We start from the raw sequence: 18,855 nt of genomic DNA, 5'->3' as shown, positions 1-18,855 counted from the left end.
CAGCCGTGTCCCTCCGCCCCGCGTGGCGCCGAGCGGGGAGGAGCGCGGAGGCGCAGTCAGTCGGTCGGTCGGTCTGCTGGCGGAGAGGGAGGCTGCGGTCGCTCCTCACAGGTGCCTCGTCCTCGCATTCCCCTCATCGCCTCCTCAAGTCACCTGGATTTTAAAAACAAAAAAAACCTATAAACTAAATAAGAGAAGAGACCAGATTGGGGGGGAGACATCAGAAGAGAGAGAGAGAGAGAGAGAGAGAGAGAGAGAGAGAGAGAGATGGGTGCGTTCAGGGTGCTGCTGGGGAGTTTGCATTACGTGGGACTCTACATCCAACTTGGTGTCTCCGCGAGGCAGGCTGGACACGGCGAGGTGGGGAACCACATCTCCGGCAACGGTGAGCCCCTCACTCACACACACACACACACACACACACACACACCTCCACTTCATTTTTCTGTTTGTCTTTTTTTTTTTTTTTTTACGAATGGACGATGCAGGTGATGCGATCTGCTCACAAGCAGGGGAGGAGGAGGAGGAGGAGGACTGTGTGTGTGTGTGTGTGTTTTTATTGTGTGATTGTTGGGAACCCAAAAGAGGTTTGGTGTCATCAGTAAGTGCACGTCCAGTTGTCATCTTGTTAGACCAACAGGGTTTCTACAGACATATTCACATGTATATATTTGAGACATTTCCCAGTCCCAGTTATAGAGATTAATCCCGCAGCCCCCCTTTTGTCTGAGAGTCACTGATGTGTCCTTTGGCATAATTGGTGGTGAAACAGTCTGTCCCCATGACTGACACAGGATTGTGTTTGCTCTGAGAGCTGCAGCTCTTCGCCCTCCTCCTCCTCCTCCTCCTCTCTCCTGATCAGTGGTTTCAGATGACAGACGGAAGTTAATATTCCTCTTTTTAATATCCCACACGAAGTCGACCCTCCCAGCTCCTGTCTCACCAGGAGCTTTCCTCAATGGCCTCCAGTGTTTACACTGGGTTACGTCATATAAATCTCAGCAGTGTGTGTGTGCGTGTGCGTGCGTGCGTGTGCGTGTGTGTGTGTGTGTCGTCATTGCTTGCTCATCTGCTTCTGTCCTGGCAACTTTGGCCCGGCCTGCCGATCTCCACAGGTGTCTCCAGCCCGGGCAGACGTGCCTATCGCCACTAAGGTTTCGAGTGAGTTGAAGCGAATGGAGCGGGTGGGGGGGAAGGAGCGATGGCCAAGCGGGTCCGAATGCCTCGGTGCCCTTGAGGCAATGACTCTCCCTGCAGGTCCATTATCAGCGGCTAAAGGTGGCACATCAGCACACACAGCAGGCGGCTCCCTCACATGACGCCCTTGCATCCCTCGCACCCTGCACCGGGCAACCTTATCATCCAAAAGGACGCCTCGTTTATATCAAATCGCAAAGCCTGCCCACGGCTCTGCCTTCAAATTGACAGTGTTGCTCACGAGTAGAATGTTGCCAGGTAAGACCGTGTCTGCACCCACGGACAGCGATCATTCGAAACTCGAGATGAGTGAATTGGGTTTGAAGTCATTGTGCAAGCAGCACCGAGCGAGCGCGTCTCAATCGAACTCTCAAAGGAATAGTTTGGGTCGACATTTTGGCATACGCTCAATTTCTTGCCGGGAGCGAGATGAGAGGATCAATATCTCTGTCTGTTAAATATGAAGTTACATCGGGGGGCATGGGGTGGAGTGGGGTTGAATGGGACCCCCATTGTTCAAACATGGTCTCCCAACCAGAGCTGCAACAGTTAATCGATTAATAGATCAGTAATCGATAATCAATTAATCGGTTCAAGTGAAATTTCTCTGATTTCAGCTTCTTAAACGTGACTTTTTTTCTGGTTTCTTTGCTCCTCTATGACAGGAAACAAAACATCTTTGGTGTGTGAGCAGAACAAAACATCATCTTGGGGTTTGGGTAAACACGATCGACAACAACTTATCAATTTATCGAGAAAATTATCGGCAGATTAATCGATAGTGAAAATAGTCGTTGGTTGCAGCCCTACTCCTATCCGCCCCTTCTCAGTCGATGCAGTTAGCGGTTTTGGGTCTGGCGTTGTACCCCGGGTCTCTGCTGTTTCACCACGAAACAGTTACACCCGTCACATGTGATTTCATATTCTGCCCCCGTCTCCCCCTGGAGGGAGGGAGGGCGGGGTGGGGGGGGGCTGGTTTGTGTCTTCAGGTTGGACCGGCAGAGACGTTGAGGTGTTGAATGTTTCGTAGCGGCCCCCCGACTCCGGGCCCAGTTCATTCTCACTGTCCCCACTGGGACGCGTGCGGTTGTCCCTGGCGATTCAGCAGTGGTCCGTCCTTGTCTGATGTTACGATAAACAAGTAGCATGATGAATGTAAAGTTTGAAATATTCATCAAGCCGTTGCTGTGCGGAGCATTGTGAGTAATATCTCATGGCGGGTTGTTGCACACATAACTTTAAGGATCTGAATGAGTTTTTTCGAACTGAATGATGTGCTGGTGGAGTGTGTCATCCTGAGGGGTAGATTGAAAGAAAAGAGGACGGCAGGTACTGATTTTCCACAGACGAGGGTGTGTGTTAGTGGATGCGTGTATGGTCTTTCTAATTTAAATACTAAGTGATGTAATGGAGGTTAATGAAACAAACAGACATACTGCTGTAGTTTAAATTTCAATCCAGACGGACGGTCAGACGGATCGCAGGTGTGACGATCTGCTGCGCTGGAATGATGACGGATGATTCAGGGATGGGACGAAGATAAGCCCCGTCTGAGCCCACTTTAAAACCAATATATTTCTTTGCAGGACAAATTTGACTGCATTTTTTCAGACTGTCCACAGATATGATTTTGAATTCACAGCGCGAGCCGCAGCACAGTGAGTCATATCAAACAAATAACACAAGGACAGGGACAACTCGGGGCGGGGTGAGGTGGTGTGTAAGGGTGGGGGGGGGATTCATCTGCTTCTGAGAATATATGCAAAGTTTTGTCCGGCAGGCGGCTGTCGGCCGGATTGGCCAGACGCTGAAACCTCTCCGGATGACTGCTTTCCTATTGGTGAAGTGACATCACCTTCGCCCTCTATGACCTCAGAGCTCTGACACTTAGGCGGACGAGGGGCTTTTTAGTCATCGGAACGTCTGGATCTCAAGTCATCAGAGAGACGAGCTGAGGGAAACAGCCCCCCTCCTTAACGTCCGGAGACGTTACGGCCTTACAGCGTATGTGATGATAGACGACCTCAGCTCATGTTGACACCCCCCTCCCATAGTGTACATCTTAAGCCCCCCCAGCGGCCACTATCCTCACCCAGCTGGAACAATGTATGCGCCAGTGTAAGACCCTAAATGTACTAAACTTTGCTGTAGTCATAATTCACCCCGTTTTCCTCCACTGTGCTATAACACCAGCTGGACTGGAGCACAAGAAAAGGTTGGGGGGCAAAAAAAGGAAGTAAGGGTAATTAAAGAAAAACAGTTTGGAATTTTTTTCCTGAGTTTCATAGTGTCTGCTGGTCCACATCTACCCAGAAGTGTTTTTTTAGTCACTCTGATACTTTCCAATGGACTCCTAATTAGAGCGTGGTTATCCAGCGAGCAGAGCGTTCCAGCCAATCAATTGGCTTAATTAATCGGGGGAAGGTTAAATGAGCTGTCGGGGCCAATGAGATGCTAAGACCCCCGCGAAGGGGAAAACAAACTGTAATGAGAGAGCGGGCAGGAGCAACGCTAACAGACACTTTCTTCTCTTCTTTTTTCTTTTTTTGTCAACAGTTCCAGTTAAATAAATAATATATACCGGAACTCCCCATTTCAGTCATTGAACAGTTTAAAGAATGCCCCCGAGCTACACGTTGAGTTTGGCTCCTTGGGGTCACTCTGATGTCTTCGCCCAGTTTTTACCTCCATCACCAGAGAAGCCAGCTCCATTCTCAGTCCTCTTATCACCCCCCCCCCCCCCCCCCCCCCCCCCCAATTCACCAGGCAAATTGTTTACCATTCAGTGAAGATGGAATCTTTTATGGCCTGCCTCTCCACCTTAAAAGGCTTCAGGCTCGGCTGCCCCCCCCTTACACTGTGACAGTATCGGAGAAGAATACACACTGGATGGATGCACGGGTATAAACGCAGGTCTTTTGCACAGATGCAATCACAGCCTGCGACACATAAGCCCCTCCCCCTCGGGGGGGGGGGGGGGGGGGGAGGAGCACCGAGGCAGTATCACCGCGCAAACTGTTAGACTATTAAAAATGCAACAGTGGCCGTCGCAGTGTCACTGGCAACGTCTCAGCAGCAGCAGCAGCAGCTTGTGGGGTTTACTCAGCAAAATCAGACGGCGAGTGTTTCTGCGTCTGCTCCTCGACTCGTCGAACTGTTTCACACGTAGTGCACACTTTGAGCCGAATGAGCTAACCTGGGCTCCCAAGCGGCTCTGAGTAAACATGGGTTTCTCCTGCTTCAGTGCATCGGAGATATTCAGCTAAATCGAAGAAATAGAATCCTGCCGAGAAAAAAAATCTCAATTTTTCACCAGTCAGTTCAGAGTCATACATTAAATTACAAATGTGTGCACACGCGCGCGCACGTACACACACACACACACAGACACGTACACGTTGCTCTGAAGCAGACGAGGCGACGTGTCCGAACCAACCAACAGGCGGGACGGGCGAGAGGGACAGGCTGACAGTTTTAGAGCTTGTTGGCGCTCGGCAGCAGGTAGTGTCAACGTGTTCGGGTCCTGACCTCGGTATATGCTCGTCGTCACTGAGAGGACAAGTGCTGCAGGGCAGCCTGGGATAAACTACAGAGAGGAGAGGAATTATTAATGTAGCTGCGCCTTTTCCTCTGCTACACATGCTGCCTGGCTCTCTCAGGACCGAGTCTTTCAGGGTCCCCCTGCTTTGTCTCCACATTCTGTCACGAGCAACGCGAGTTCACGGCTATGATCCATGACATATTGCACATTGGTAGGTGTTGATTTTTCCTGTTCTGCACCATCCGTTGACACAATTCATTCGCGATTCAACATCTAGCATGCCGTTAAAAGGCAATTTCATATCCAGGCAATGATAATCAAATAATCAGACCTAACTTGTTAACCGGCTGCACGGTGGTGTGGTGGTCAGCACTTTCGCCTCGCAGCAAGAAGGTCCTGGGTTCGGATCCCGGTTCAAACCAACCAGGGCCTTTCTGTGTGGAGTTTGCATGTTCTCCCCGTGTATGCGTGGGTTCTCCGGCCTCCTCCCACAGTCCAGAGACATGCAGAATGGGGTCAGGTTCATTGGAGACTCTAAATTGACCGTAGGTGTGAATGTGAGAGTGAATGGTCGTCCGTCTCTGTATGTGGCCCTGTGATAGGCTGGCGACCTGTCCAGGGTGAACCCCGCTTCTCGCCCAATGTTAGCTGGGATTGGCTCCAGCCCCCCCCCCGATGGATGGATGGTACTTGTTAACAGTGCTGGGCTCAATAACCTGACGGCCGTCAGCCATCAGCAGCCATTCACAGTCCATCAGCCCAAACCTACTGAACTGTGTAAATACGGGCCGTGCTTTTGTCGATTTGTTGCACAACGGAGAATGGCAGGAAGAAATAGACGTTTTACTATCGTCTCAAGAGATACAGGATATTGTCACATTGCACAGTGAGGGGAAACAGATTGTTGAGTGCCTTCATCATTCTGCCTTTTAAACAGTTTCTTTTTTTTTTGTTATTAATAGCCACGGCTGGATGAACGGGATGTCGGGCAAAAAGTGTCGGCTTGTGGCCCCGGTTTGTACTCATTTGGTTTAACGGAAATTGAATCCAGAACGTGCACCGTGTCACTTTTGTCTGGTCATAGGTTTTAATATGTTAAAAAAGCTAAAAGAAAATAACAAAGTCGCTGTTCAGTTGACCTTTAATGCCACTAGAAGGGTGGTCACATCAGCATTTCTTGGGACCGTTCACCAATTGCTGGAAGCATTACCAGCCGATACCGGTCAAATCAGGGATGTGAGTAGAAGTTTCCTCACCTCAGATCGAGGACTGAACAGCGTGTGGTGGTGTGTATATATATATATATAGAGGCTTTCCAACACGGTCAGTTAAAGCTCTGATGTTGTCCCTCCAGGGCCGTCCACGTTGTGTACGTACACGGTTTGATGGAACTCGCAACATCATGAATACGCAGGTGACCTGGATCCAGGTCGGACGCGAGTCATCGGACTCTCAACACTCTGACAGTGGACAGTGGCTGGTGATGCAGGCAAATGAATTCCATTATTCTGGCTGATATTTCTTTCTTTGGTTGCGATGTCTCTGCTATCCACAGCTGAGGGAGCGGTGATTTGTGAGTTGTTAAGGGATCCTGCCTTCTCTCGGCGTCACTGCTAGCCAGCTTTGAAAAATGAACCCGTTCATTTACGTGACCGACTCTTCAATTGTCTGATGCGCGTTGTGGTGTTGAAATATCCTCGGAACGCACTTCCCAAATTGCAGGTTTATTCTTCCAGACTCCTACTGCAGTAAAGCTTCCAGACGCCAGCGAAGCCATTTCAACTGTCGGCTCCTCTGATGGAGACCACCGATCGAACTGTCCCGAGCGGATATCGGTCCGAGGCTGATTGATCGGCGGTACAAAAATTAGTGGTTAATCTAACCATCACCAAACAATGATGCACAACTTTTCCACTTCGACTGAGACACTGATTTATTTATCTGCTGAATTTTTTTTTCTTCCAAAATTGCACAAATGCACGTAGGCAATCGTTCCATTGTAACTCGCAAATGGACATCATGCTTATAAACTGTACGTTTCTTCAAGGCAAAAGACAAACAAGAGCTGGTGCCCGGAAATTGAGTAAAAAGTAAAGACATTTGCAGCTCAAATGAGGCGTCCCGTGGCAGCTCAGCACTGCCGAATCAATAATGACTTTCCGGAGAGATACAAAGAACAAAGCAGAGAATTGACAGAATACGCGCGGAGCGTTAAAACCTCCCTCCTGCCGTCACTGACGGTGGTTCTGTAGCCGTGGTCGGTGGAGTCATTTGAATGGGACGACGCAAAATCGATTTTGTTCACGATTCAACCTGCCAACTTGTCGGCCTAACCGGCGAGGAAACATGGCAGCGGTTCAGGTGTCGACGATGAGCACTCGGTGTCCTCCGGCATTCTCGCCCGCTCCTTCCTTCCTTCCTTCCTTCCTTCCCCTCGCCCACCACCGCCGCTCGCTGCTGCGCCTGTGCCTAATAAACTCCCACTCCTCTCCCTTCCCCCTCGACGAGCGCGCTCTCCTCCAAATCGGCACAAACAAGCTTGAAGGGTCGGTCCGCAGTCAAGGACTCTCGCTCGGTCTTTCTCTTTTGTTCCTCTTGCCCAGCTCATCCTTTGCTCTCCCCGTGTGTGTGTGTGTGTGTGTGTGTGTGTGTGTGTGTGTGTGTGTGTGTGTGTGTGTGTGTGTGTGTGTGTGTGTGTGTGTGTGTGTGTGTGTGTGTGTGTGTGTGTGTGTGTGTGTGTGTGTGTGTGTGTGTGTGTGTGTGTGTGTGTGTGTGTGTGTGTGTGTGGGGCATACTTTGGAGGAGAAATGATTGCAGGCAGCTCTGAGCGTGATGATCCAAAGCTGCACTTTCTCTGAGGTGTCCCTCTATGACTGAACCTCATCTTGGGACTCATCATCCAATCCGTGTGTGTGTGTGTGTGTGTGTGTGTGTGTGTGTGTGTGTGTGTGTGTGTGTGTGTGTGTGTGTGTGTGTGTGTGTGTGTGTGTGTGTGTGTGTGTGTGTGTGTGTGTGTGTGTGTGTGTGTGTGTGTGTGTGTGTGTGTGTGTGTGTGTGTGTGTGTGGCTGGCTCTGTCGACTTTGTGTGAGTGATAAAGGCAGCTTTGACACACACGATCAAAACCTTCACTTTTTATATTCTCTGTGTGTTTGTGTCTTTGCATGCATGCATGTGTGTGTGTGTGTGTGTGTGTGTGTGTGTGTGTGTGCGTGCGTGCGTGTGTGTGTGCGCGCTCATAGGGATGGAGGGGGATTGAGTATTCCCTCTATTGCGCTCAGCGTGATGATGTTGGGGGAAGTGCTTGGCTGCGAAGACTTGTCTGAGAGAGTGTTGCTTATCTTCCATTAGACACATTACTGCCAACGTTGCCATCAACGTGGAAACACACACACACACGCACGCACTCCTGGACTCTCAGATTTAGAGAGAGACACGTGCGCTCCTCCTGGGGAGGCACTTGGCAGGATTCATCTGTTGGCAGTCTCACTGAGGGAGGAAAGAGGAAGGAGGAGGAGGAGGAGGGAGACGGGCGAAGAGGGGAACGTGATGTATCCGTGGTCCAGGATCAGTCATTTGCAGCCTGAAAGAGCTCCTCGGCCTCCAACCGGCTGCCACATGATGTAGTGAAGTATCAGTGTTCCCTGGAGAGTCTCTCTCTCTCTCTCTCTCTCTCTCTCACACCATGCAACTTTACCTTCAAGTCACACGTCGTTTCGACATTGATTATTCCTTTTTTTCTTTTCGCTCGCCGGGTCATCACAGTTCTGAGATGATCTTCATTTTCGTGTATTCGTAAAAATAGAAGTGTGATTTTACCTGTCTTTCGGCACGCGGCGCCGCCCGGCAGCTTGACATCGCACAGTGTCTCCATCTCCCCACAGGGGTTCTGGGAAATGTAAAGTCATCACCAAAAACAAGAAGGATAAAGTAAAAGTCACTCCGGCGTATGCGTTTTGTTCCGTTTCTTAAAAAGGAATCAAGGGCACACTGTGCAAAAAAAGCTGCTTTTAGTGCTTTTTAATCACATTTAATGGAGCGGTGCGATGGCTGCCTCTTCAGCCCCGTCGCACGGAATTTATAATTCGAGCACCGCCGAGACCGAGGAAAATAATAATCAAGTCCATTGTGCACATGGTAAAAATACACATTGTATTGTAGGCCAACACATAATAGTCCTCCCCGTTATTGTGACACATCTTCACACGCTCACATTCTGGCAGAACGCCTCTGGCTGAGCTCCACAACAAGCAAATAATGATTTCCCCCCCAAAAAAGGGTCATTATCTCCATTCTCACGTTGGTGTGGTTTGTTAGAAGGAAACGGACTCACGGGCAAAGGAAACTCGCTCGTTCAAAAACGGACATCCTTCTGTGTAAACAAGTATGTTTAAGGTATTCAATAAAATAATTGGTGGGACATAGCAGTGGATGGAAACGTATAAGAAATGTTTTGTCATCCTGTGACTAACCCTGAGCGGAATGAGCAGACATAGGTCGTGATGATAGAAATGAACTGTCGTCAAAATAACTATAAAAAAAATCACAAGGAATTGCAAGTGGTCATGTGACACACAACTGACAGTAACTGTCTAATCTAGTCAATGATATAAATGGCAAGCCAAAGTACATCATCGCAGTGATGCAGAAGTTCTCCGAAAGCATTAGTGGCTTCTACCAAAGAGGAATCATGGAACGGCAAAATGATATCAACCTATTGATTGTTTGTTATTCTAAGTAGTTCTAAAAGTCCACACTGTAACTTCGACTCAATCCCATTTCACCCCTTGCCCCCTACCCCTCGGTTTTTGCGTGTTCACGTGTAGGGGTGGGGGTGTCTCAATTCCCTCTGGCATCGAGGCGGAGGGCTAGATGTTCCTCCAAACTGAGATCTTCCAGACGGAGGGCTGTCAGATATGCCTTGCGGATCAACGGCAAGTCGGCTGAAAAGAAAGTCCAAGGCGACCAAGCTAACTCACAAATTTGTACATTCTCCGTTAATAATTGACCGCAACCTTTGTTCGTCGTTTCAACATGTTATGGCGCCTTTCTTCATAAAAGCCACACAAAAAAAATGAATAGTCGCAAAGCAGCGTTATGCGTTATATTAGTACCACATATGTATGGCCCATTTCAAAGGGGTAGATTTTCAACCCCTTCCCCTTGTAACTCCGTTACTTCCCTGGAAGGGGTAGGGGGAGAAATGGGATGGGGCCTTTGTGTGCGTGCGTGTGTTACTTTCCTCATGTTGCTTTGAAAAATGACATCCCACAGTGCCTCACTATATGCTATTCATTAGCTCCTATTTCCAGGTCGCTGCTCATGTATTATTATTTTTCATTGTTTTTTGAACAGCCACCCTCTCGACAGACCTCCTGGTTCCTCACCATGGCAACCGTCTCTCGCGGGCCTCCTCTGTTCTTTATGCCGCGACGCTACGGTTCTGGTGTCAGTCCCTCGGAATCCGCCCATCGCAGCCAATCAGCGGCCGGCTTTCCGCGACTTCGAGCATATTGGAGAAGCTGACTTTGAAGATTGCTATAATGTGTTTTTGCTTCTCACACAGCCTTTCATGTGCCGGATACCGAAGCAAACATTTGACATTTTGATAATTTTCCGACGTGCAGTTCCAAGGGCGGCACGGAAAGGTACATTACTTATTAAAACTCACTGTCGGTCAAGATTTCAATATGAAAGAGGTCCTTTTTTTCCGCCTTGAACCTCTTTAGCCCTGTCAGGCCTGCCGATGAGCCCAGTTGAGCCCCATTTGGTTTAATGGCGCAGCCGTGAAAAGGTTGCTGGGTTTAAAGATTTCTCTCAATATAAGCAATATGATCAATGGGATGCTGCAGCACTGACACAGGATATACCAATTACAGTGAGACACATATGGATTCTTGGGGGGCTGATACCGATATTAGGGAGTAGAAGAAAATTTGATACAGATGTATAGGCCAATATACACAGGATATATATATATATATATATATATATATATATATATATATATATATATATATATACACACACACACACACACACACACATATATATTCATCGTCACTGCACACATGAACCTCAGGGCTTCAAACTTCACATTCATTGGGTGCTGCTGGACTCATAATCCAGAACGTATCAGCTAAAAACAAAGCAAGCAGTGGGAAACGCCATTTTAGTAGCCCTCCCTTGTGAAGCACACGCACGCACACATGCAAACACATAGACACTCATGCTCAATTATGCGGGCTGGCCCGGCCATTTTCAGTCAGGGTTGTCCATTATTACATCTCTGCAGTGACCGGGGCCAAATTACACCACTGTGGAGAGCCTCTTTCCTTCCCAGTGGGTGTGTATGTATACGGACACAGACACGTTGTGTGCGTGCGTGCGTGCGCGCGTGCGTGTGTGTGTGTGTGTGTGTATGTGTATTTGAGCGCAATTGCAGCCTGTGAATGACTCTGCATCCAGGGGTTGGTTCCGCAGTTACCCAAACTCGAGCCAAATTAACTTGCATACTGTGCATGTGTGTACTTGTTCAAAGTATTGTTTCAGAGTTCTCTCACACACACACACACAAAGTGCGATCTTTCCCTCTGTCAGTTGGATGCCAGTGATCCACATATTCTGGCTTTCATGTCCAGCTAATGGCCTCTTGCTCGTCTTTGAGGCCCTGGATGTTATTTACAAAGGACTGCTGAGCTGGTCAGCCTGATACCTGCGGGCATTGTAGAATGAAACATGTAAACACACATATACCACACACACACAATCACGCTAATACATTAACACTCGGTGGTTCCAGTCAGATACTGAATCCTGCGCGTCGTACAGAGTTTATTGTAAGTACTGCACATTGTGACGTTTGCAACTAGTTTTTAATTTTCTTTTAACTTAATTAATAACTTGATAAAGCTATAGTAATAGTTTTGATTAAGTCCTTGAAATTGTTTAAAAACTGGCAAACAAAGTGCTTACAGATGTTGCCCAGAGACTAATGTGCTGGCCTCTGAAGATTTTCAGTTTCTAATGATATAAAATGGAGAAAAGCTGAAAATTCTTACATTTAAAAATATTTAACCGCTGAATTTTTGGCATTTTTACAACTTTAACAATTAATTCACTGTTAAAATTGCTGATTAGTCTTCTGTCATTTCAGCTGAATCACCTAAGTATATATTTCTCATTTCTAATGACAAAACAACAAAACTTGTCAAGATTAGAAATATTTTTGTGTATGTTAATTTTTTTTGTCAACACATTTCTTTACAACTGTGGTAAAAAAATATATAGTTAAAGCTACAGTGTGTAATTGTTGTACCTTTCTTCGACCTCTGGTGGTAAAGTTGTATCTAGATTTAGCCTTCCCCTTATTGTCAAATCAGTATATGTATTATAGTCTGAAGTATTTTTTTCCACTTGTCATTCACAAGTGTTTTTATTTTTTTTATAAGGAATAATTTCCTGCATGACACAAATGATGTCGAGCTAAAGGCAACTTAGAAATACAGTAAGCGAGACATTTCCCCACGCAAAGGCTTCCCCGGGACGGCGAGAGCTGGCTTCACTGAGGCTGGGCGGCAAATCACCTCAATGCCAGAGGGAGCCCCCGGACGGCTCGTAGCCGAGGACATGCTGAGGCCTCATCCACCACGGAGAGCCTGCGGAGGACGCTCTTGGATGCGCAGCTCTTGCTTAAATCGTCCCCCGGGGTGGATTTCTTGTCTGCGTCTGGCTCAGAGGACCAGTTTGGCCGGGGAGGATGTGTGGCTCAATGCTGGAGCTACACGGCCCTCAAACATGACATGGTATCAGCGATGAGAGCATGCTGCATGTCCGGCTGAATTGCTACCAGAGGGATACTTTGAGCGTGGGCCCGCTCGGCGCCCCGGACGGGGGACCACTGCAGAGAGTATGTTGCATATCAAACCACCTTTTGACTCGGAGGCTTTTGCCCTGCGGTAAATGTCCGTGTAGCATCTCTCCGGGTGCTTGGCTTTGCAGTTCTTGACTACAGTGGCCATCTTGCCTCCTTCCCGACACGCTGTCAGTAATGCGTCTCTGCGAGTTCACAAAATGGTGAAGGTGCGGACCAACATGCATGATACGGGCATCATCATCATCATCATCATAGGCCACAGAGTCAAATTTGTCCTCCGCATCCTCCTGCAGTCTCTGTGGCCTCTGCAGCTCCTACACACCACTGCACAATAAACATTGTATCGACTTTTAACGGCCCGTGACATAATTCATCCCACGCCATTGTACATCTGTTTAGGGCTGCAACTAACGATTATTTTCATAATCCATTAATCTGTTGATTATTTTCTCGATTAATTGAAAATGTCGATGGTGTTTCCCAAAACCCCAAGATGATGTTTCGTTTTGCCCACACACCAAAGATATTCGGTTTATTGTCATAGCTATGACAATAAACATTTAATTTAACATTTTCTGCGACTAATCGACCGACAGCAGAAAAAAACCCCAATCTGCTTCCTGTTAATAATTGCACGCGCGGGGCCCAGTGTACATGAATGGCAGCGTTTCCCCGGAAGCACCCAGACCGTGGCCACCTGCCAGGGTCCGATAATGATCCAAACATCTTCGACGCATCTTTTGATGACGTAAAAGACGTCTGCCGCCTCTCATACAGCTGTGCACGGAGTTCCCTGTGAGGAGGTGAGCGTTCATCATGTAGACGTTTGGACCCAGGTGTCAATCGAACCAAACTAAACTTTGTAGAGACACGGCCGCAGCTTTCGAAAGTGTAAAACCTGCCAACTGAAGGAATAAACCTGGCTTGAGTAACTGACCAAAGTTATCCTTCAATGTGTCATGAGGAGGCACAAAGACAACCTAACTTACTGTGCGTGACCAAACGACCCCTCGGATTAAAGTCCACTCACATGCTGTGTTTGAGCTTTCTACCACATCACACTGCCTTCTTCAGGAGATGGGCTTTTGCTCTCGGTACGTTCACCCTCTAGATCTCCTTGTCCCGCATTGGCTTAGAAGGTTACAGATCATTCGCGAAGACCACAAGGGTGCCATTTGAAATCCTGAGCCTTGGTCACTCGATGATTTTCCCCTTTTACGGTAAATGGACAAAATCAAAACATGTGCTTGAACTTTGAATTCACATCCAGACGGGGGCCAGTGGGTACCCACGTGAAAATACTTCACTTCTGATCACATGCTTTGCCGCGTGTCTCATGAGATCCGGATCAGATTTGAAAGTGTAATCCTTTTTCCCGTAGACGAAAGTGCTACTGTGTTCGTAACAGTGAGGCCCTCGACCAGCCCGGATGCGGCCCGTCGAGCTCATTGGCTCCGCCAAATTGCGGTGTTTTCGGGGGGAAGACAAACGCCGCAGGTGAAATGTCCTCCGGATGAAGTCAAGCATCGCCGGCGCGATACAGATGACAACCCACGAGGAGGTGTATTCCCCGCGTCGGCTCTGATTAGTGCGGCGGAGGCGGCGTTCCTTCTGTTTTTCAGAGAGGGTTGTTTTTCCGGAGGAGGGCCTGGCGCGACGCGTCCCCATTTGGTGGGACACTTCTCGCGCCTGTTACTCTTCTTCTAATCTGCGGTGACATAGTCATGCTCCCATCTCACCCGCCTCTCTTCTCCCCTCCGTCTCCCTCCCGCTACACGTGTAAATGTGGCAGAAGTGTCACCGACGTGGCAGCCGCCAGGAAGATGAGGAGATCCGCTGCCGACGCAGGCACGGCAGACGCTCGCCTTTCACAGGAAAAGGCTTTCTTTTTTCCCCACCTCTGATTATTTGGATTTGATGTGGGCTACTTTGAAATTCTGGGCAAGTTTGGGGAAAAGTAGGCCAGGTGCCTCTTCCCCCCCCCCCCCTCAGCTCCTTGTACCGCCGCCTCCAGTCCTGCGGGGGTTTTGACTTAGATTTCTTTTTTTTTCTTCCTCAAAGTAATGAGCTGCACTGAACTGAGTCTACACAATTCTTTGAAAATGACGCTCCCTTCTCCTCAGTTTGCACAACCAGTTCATCACGATGGGAAATGTATTATTTGCTATTTAAACAGAAGGAGAAAAAAAAAAAAAAATCTTTGTTCAACTTTGCAAATCGGGATGTAGAATAAATTTATTTAAGCTTCGCTTATTTTTACTCGCTGAGAATCAATACATCACAGCCATGCCAGACTCCTAACAAGCCCCGGTGTTGCATTCACAGTCACCGCGTGCAAAGTCACCGTCTACCCACTGCTGCGCGTCACCCTGATTAGCTTTTTTTTTTAATTCGGCACAAAGAGCTGGCAGGCTTCTTTCTTCTTTCACTAAAACGTCTTCCAGGGGGAGAAAAATGCGGCCGACGGTTCGTTGCTAAGAGATTTGCAAAGTGAGGCTCTTGTGTCAGTAAAAAACCTACGAACTTTCAAAATGCGCCCGCCGTTGCACGGCATTGTTACAAGAAAGAAAGAAAAATTCTGACTGGTCGTAATTGAATATATATTTGCAAACTCACGAATCAATGTTCTCATCCGCTCAAGTGCAGTCAACGCAACAAACCAGCCAATCAAATTAGTTTCAAGAAAATGGAAGGATGGACGGAAAAGACAGTGTTCAGACGGACGAATGGTGAGGTAAAAATAATATAGCCCCCTCATTCAATTTGAGTCAAACAGTTTTAGTTTTGTTGATACCGATATTAGGGAGTAAAACAAATCATCAAACCCTTGAAAGAAACGTAATTGAGGCTTGATATTTTACAGTTTAACCATAAACCTATTTTTTTAAGTAAATAACTGCAAATAAACAATAATAATACAAGCAAATATGTAGAACTTGAATTGAGAAATTAACATTTCCTTTTTTTTTTTTTACGTAAAAATGTAAATATGAATGTACATCCTTTCTAGATTGTTAATTCAATAAAATAAAAGTTTAAATCTTTTTGGATGTTAAACACCCAACTAATATGATATATGACATATGATGTATCGGTCGGGCTCTTGTTCGGATGTAAATGGCTCTGGTGAACTTTTGTGGATTAATTCTTTCTGGCCAATGAGAAACAGCCCGTTCACATTACTGGTAAAGTACCTCCTGATTTCTACTGTTCACCTGGCAGTCTCTGCAAGAATGACAGAATTGCTCCTGTCACATCTCACCAGAGATGTGAAAATCCAGTCTCGTAATTTTTCTTCATTCATACTTTCTTTCACAAATGGCGGAGCTTTGTTCGGGCATCTGATAATCCTTCAGACTCATAAATCTATGGCGGAGCTGTCAGACTGTAGATGTGCTCGGGCCCTATAGCTGGATATTAAACAAGAGACCTGTGTTGACGGAACTCAACTGGGATGGGCAGGTACCTATTTTCCAATACAATACAAGATTTGGATCAAGCGATCTAGAGTGGAGAAGTAAGATGAGCATTGGTGAGTCAGGATGGTACAAGTCTAGAAAATAAAACGGGCTGGTCAAGGATGCCAAGCAATGAGTTGTTGGAAAAGGGTTATCAGTAATCCATCGGCCTGATCTGCTGTTTTTTCTATTCTTTGCTACTTTATTTTTTTTAATCAATTTAATAATGAAATTTAATTTTGCTTTTATGTCTCTGGCAATAATGAATATTATATAATCTAGAACATTAAAGTTAAAGCCGTAAAGTTGTCACAGGAGCAACCCTGTTGCATTGTGTTCTGGTCAAAGTGGAGCCTAACTTTTTTTGCTGGGCAAGTATTTGTATAATATAAGTTCATTGTTGGAAGACTGTGGCCTTTTCACAAGCATATTTATTTGAGGAGTTATGATACTGTTTCCAATTCACTCCTATAAAATGTGCTCTTTCTGCCTTCACGGCTCGGACGTAAATCTGGAGCTCCCCGTCTGGCCTCACTCCAAAATAAAAATGGCAAGGAGAGCGAAGATGGGACCGAAGGGGGGGGGGATTTAGTGAAAAGGCTCATTTGGAGCCAGAGTATAATGAGAGCACACACACACACACACACACACACACACACACACACAGTGCAGAGCTGTACGAGTCCACATTAGTCTCCGCTTCTGTTTGGTCAACGGTAATGAGCTCAAGTTAAAAGATCCGACAACTCTCCCCTTCACAGATAAACTTTGCTGAATCACTTTTCTCCACAGGATGAAACAAGCTGTTTCATAAGGATCTTCTTTTCGGTAAAAAAAACCAACCCAAAATAGTTCCAAATGAATTAAAATTCTTGAAATAACTAAAACTGCACCGCGAGGGAATTAATCTCAGCGCTATCAGCGTCTGTTTTAGCGAAACTAAGATTAAGTCCGAGCTGCCCTATCTCGAAGCCTTTATCTTACAGATGACAGCTTCAGACCACAGCCCTGTGTTTTATTACTCCACCTTATTGGAACAGGAAAAACTTATTAACCGTTTATTTTTCCTGATTTTTACAACGGAAGGAAGCTTTTTATACACTACATTTGATTGAACAAATTGTAAAGCGCAGCTTTACATCCTAATTTAAAAAAAAAATCCTTGTTCGTTTATGCAAATCCCCAGCCACTTTGTGAGCTAATCAGTAATCTGGATCCTTGGTTATCTGAATAACTGATGTGCTAATCAACATTTGAAATATTAATGTCGTGTTGCTGTAAATAGATGTTGAATGTAAAGAATGACAAATGAGTGTGATTAAGATAAATATGATTATGACCACTTTCCATTCACTTTGCTTTAACAAGTCAACAGATCATTTGAGCAGAACACAATGTATTGACCAGAATGTGGTCTGAATAAATTATGAAATGCACAACTACATCTATGGCAATGTTATGCATTCATATTGTTTTTCTAAATGAAACAAAATGTTGATGAAAATAAAAATAATAGCTGGGCTTAGCTCAAACAATCCTGTGGAATCAATCCAAACATTCATTTACTTTGAAATATTAACTTTTTTTAAACCCCTTCCCGTCAAACGCAGACTTATTACTGCATATGCATCGTTGGGACATGGATCTTTTATAATTAATCATATAGTCATTAATACAATCAGCCTTGTCCAGCTGATTTATTTGTTAAGGTTGTTGTTTTTCTCATTCTGAAAATGCTGATGTCATAAAGTTTCATAGTCGTGCCATAGGTTCAGGAGCTGAGCAAAATATTATAGAAGTTATTGACATGATTCCGAATGAACCTCATTTGAAAATGGCTGGTTCAGACAGGTTAGGACAATACTTACAGGGTTTTTCTTTTTCCATACTTTTCCTTGTTATACTTGTGTGCAATAACTTTAAAAGTCAGAGTCTGGTTTCAGTCATGCAGAGATGGCCCCATGCGCACAACCGTTTATTTTGCTCGTCCAACAGAAAAAGGACACCACCGAAAACCCCCCCCCCCCCATCCTTGTCCTTGCCCCACCTCGTCTGTTCTGCTACCTTCCCCAGCCTCCATCTTGTAGAGTGTAAAGTTCCCACGATGCACCCTGTGTCCCTGCATTTGATTACATTCATCCTGTGATGAAGCTAAGCGGCAGTCTGTCCCGTAATCGCCGTCATTCATCACCGTCAGCCTTAACAGAGGCAGGGAGGAAAAGGAGAGGCTTTTTGGTAAACCTCCTGTGACTGCGTGTGTGTGTGTGTGTGTGTGTGTGTGTGTGTGTGTGTGTGTGTGTGTGTGTGTGTGTGTGTGTGTGTGTGTGTGTGTGTGTGTGTGTGTGTGTGTGTGTGTGTGTGTGTGTGTGTGTGTGTGTGTGTGTGTGTGTGTGTGTGTGTGTGTGTGTGTGTGTGTGTGTGTGTGAAAATCGAACCTCCTTTGACTATATGCCTCCTCTTAAGATGCCCATTTTGTGTTGCGTGTGTGCAGGGATATGTACTTCAGTTTAGTGGGTGTTGGAAATGTAGTGTCAGGGACCGTGTGTGTGTGTGTGTGTGTGTGTGTGCGTGTGTGTGAAAATCGAACCTCCTTTGACTATATGCCTCCTCTTAAGATGCCCATTTTGTGTTGCGTGTGTGCAGGGATATGTACTTCAGTTTAGTGGGTGTTGGAAATGTAGTGTCAGGGACCGTGTGTGTGTGTGTGTGTGTGTGTGTGCGTGTGTGTGCGTGTGCGTGTGTGTACGTGCATCCAACGAGCCAGTTCACTCGTTTATCTCTGCTG

The 18,855-nt window shown here is 46.5% G+C and overlaps 1 protein-coding gene across 1 annotated transcript in view; it reads left to right on the top strand.

Moving 5' to 3' along the window:
- Positions 1 to 18,855, top strand: part of LOC118317401 (V-set and transmembrane domain-containing protein 2-like protein) — a 40,652-nt gene continuing 21,797 nt past the window's right edge. Inside the window, exon 1 of the mRNA XM_035646050.2 lies at positions 1 to 385. Within this exon, the coding sequence (XP_035501943.2) occupies positions 268 to 385 (118 nt within the window). The 5' untranslated portion in view covers positions 1 to 267. The remainder of the gene's footprint in view (positions 386 to 18,855) is intronic.

This window comes from Scophthalmus maximus, chromosome 3 (genome assembly GCF_022379125.1).
Source record: "Scophthalmus maximus strain ysfricsl-2021 chromosome 3, ASM2237912v1, whole genome shotgun sequence".
Taxonomy (NCBI): domain Eukaryota; kingdom Metazoa; phylum Chordata; class Actinopteri; order Pleuronectiformes; family Scophthalmidae; genus Scophthalmus; species Scophthalmus maximus.
Note: the sequence above shows the minus strand (reverse complement) of the source record. Positions and strands in the feature narration are given on the sequence as shown.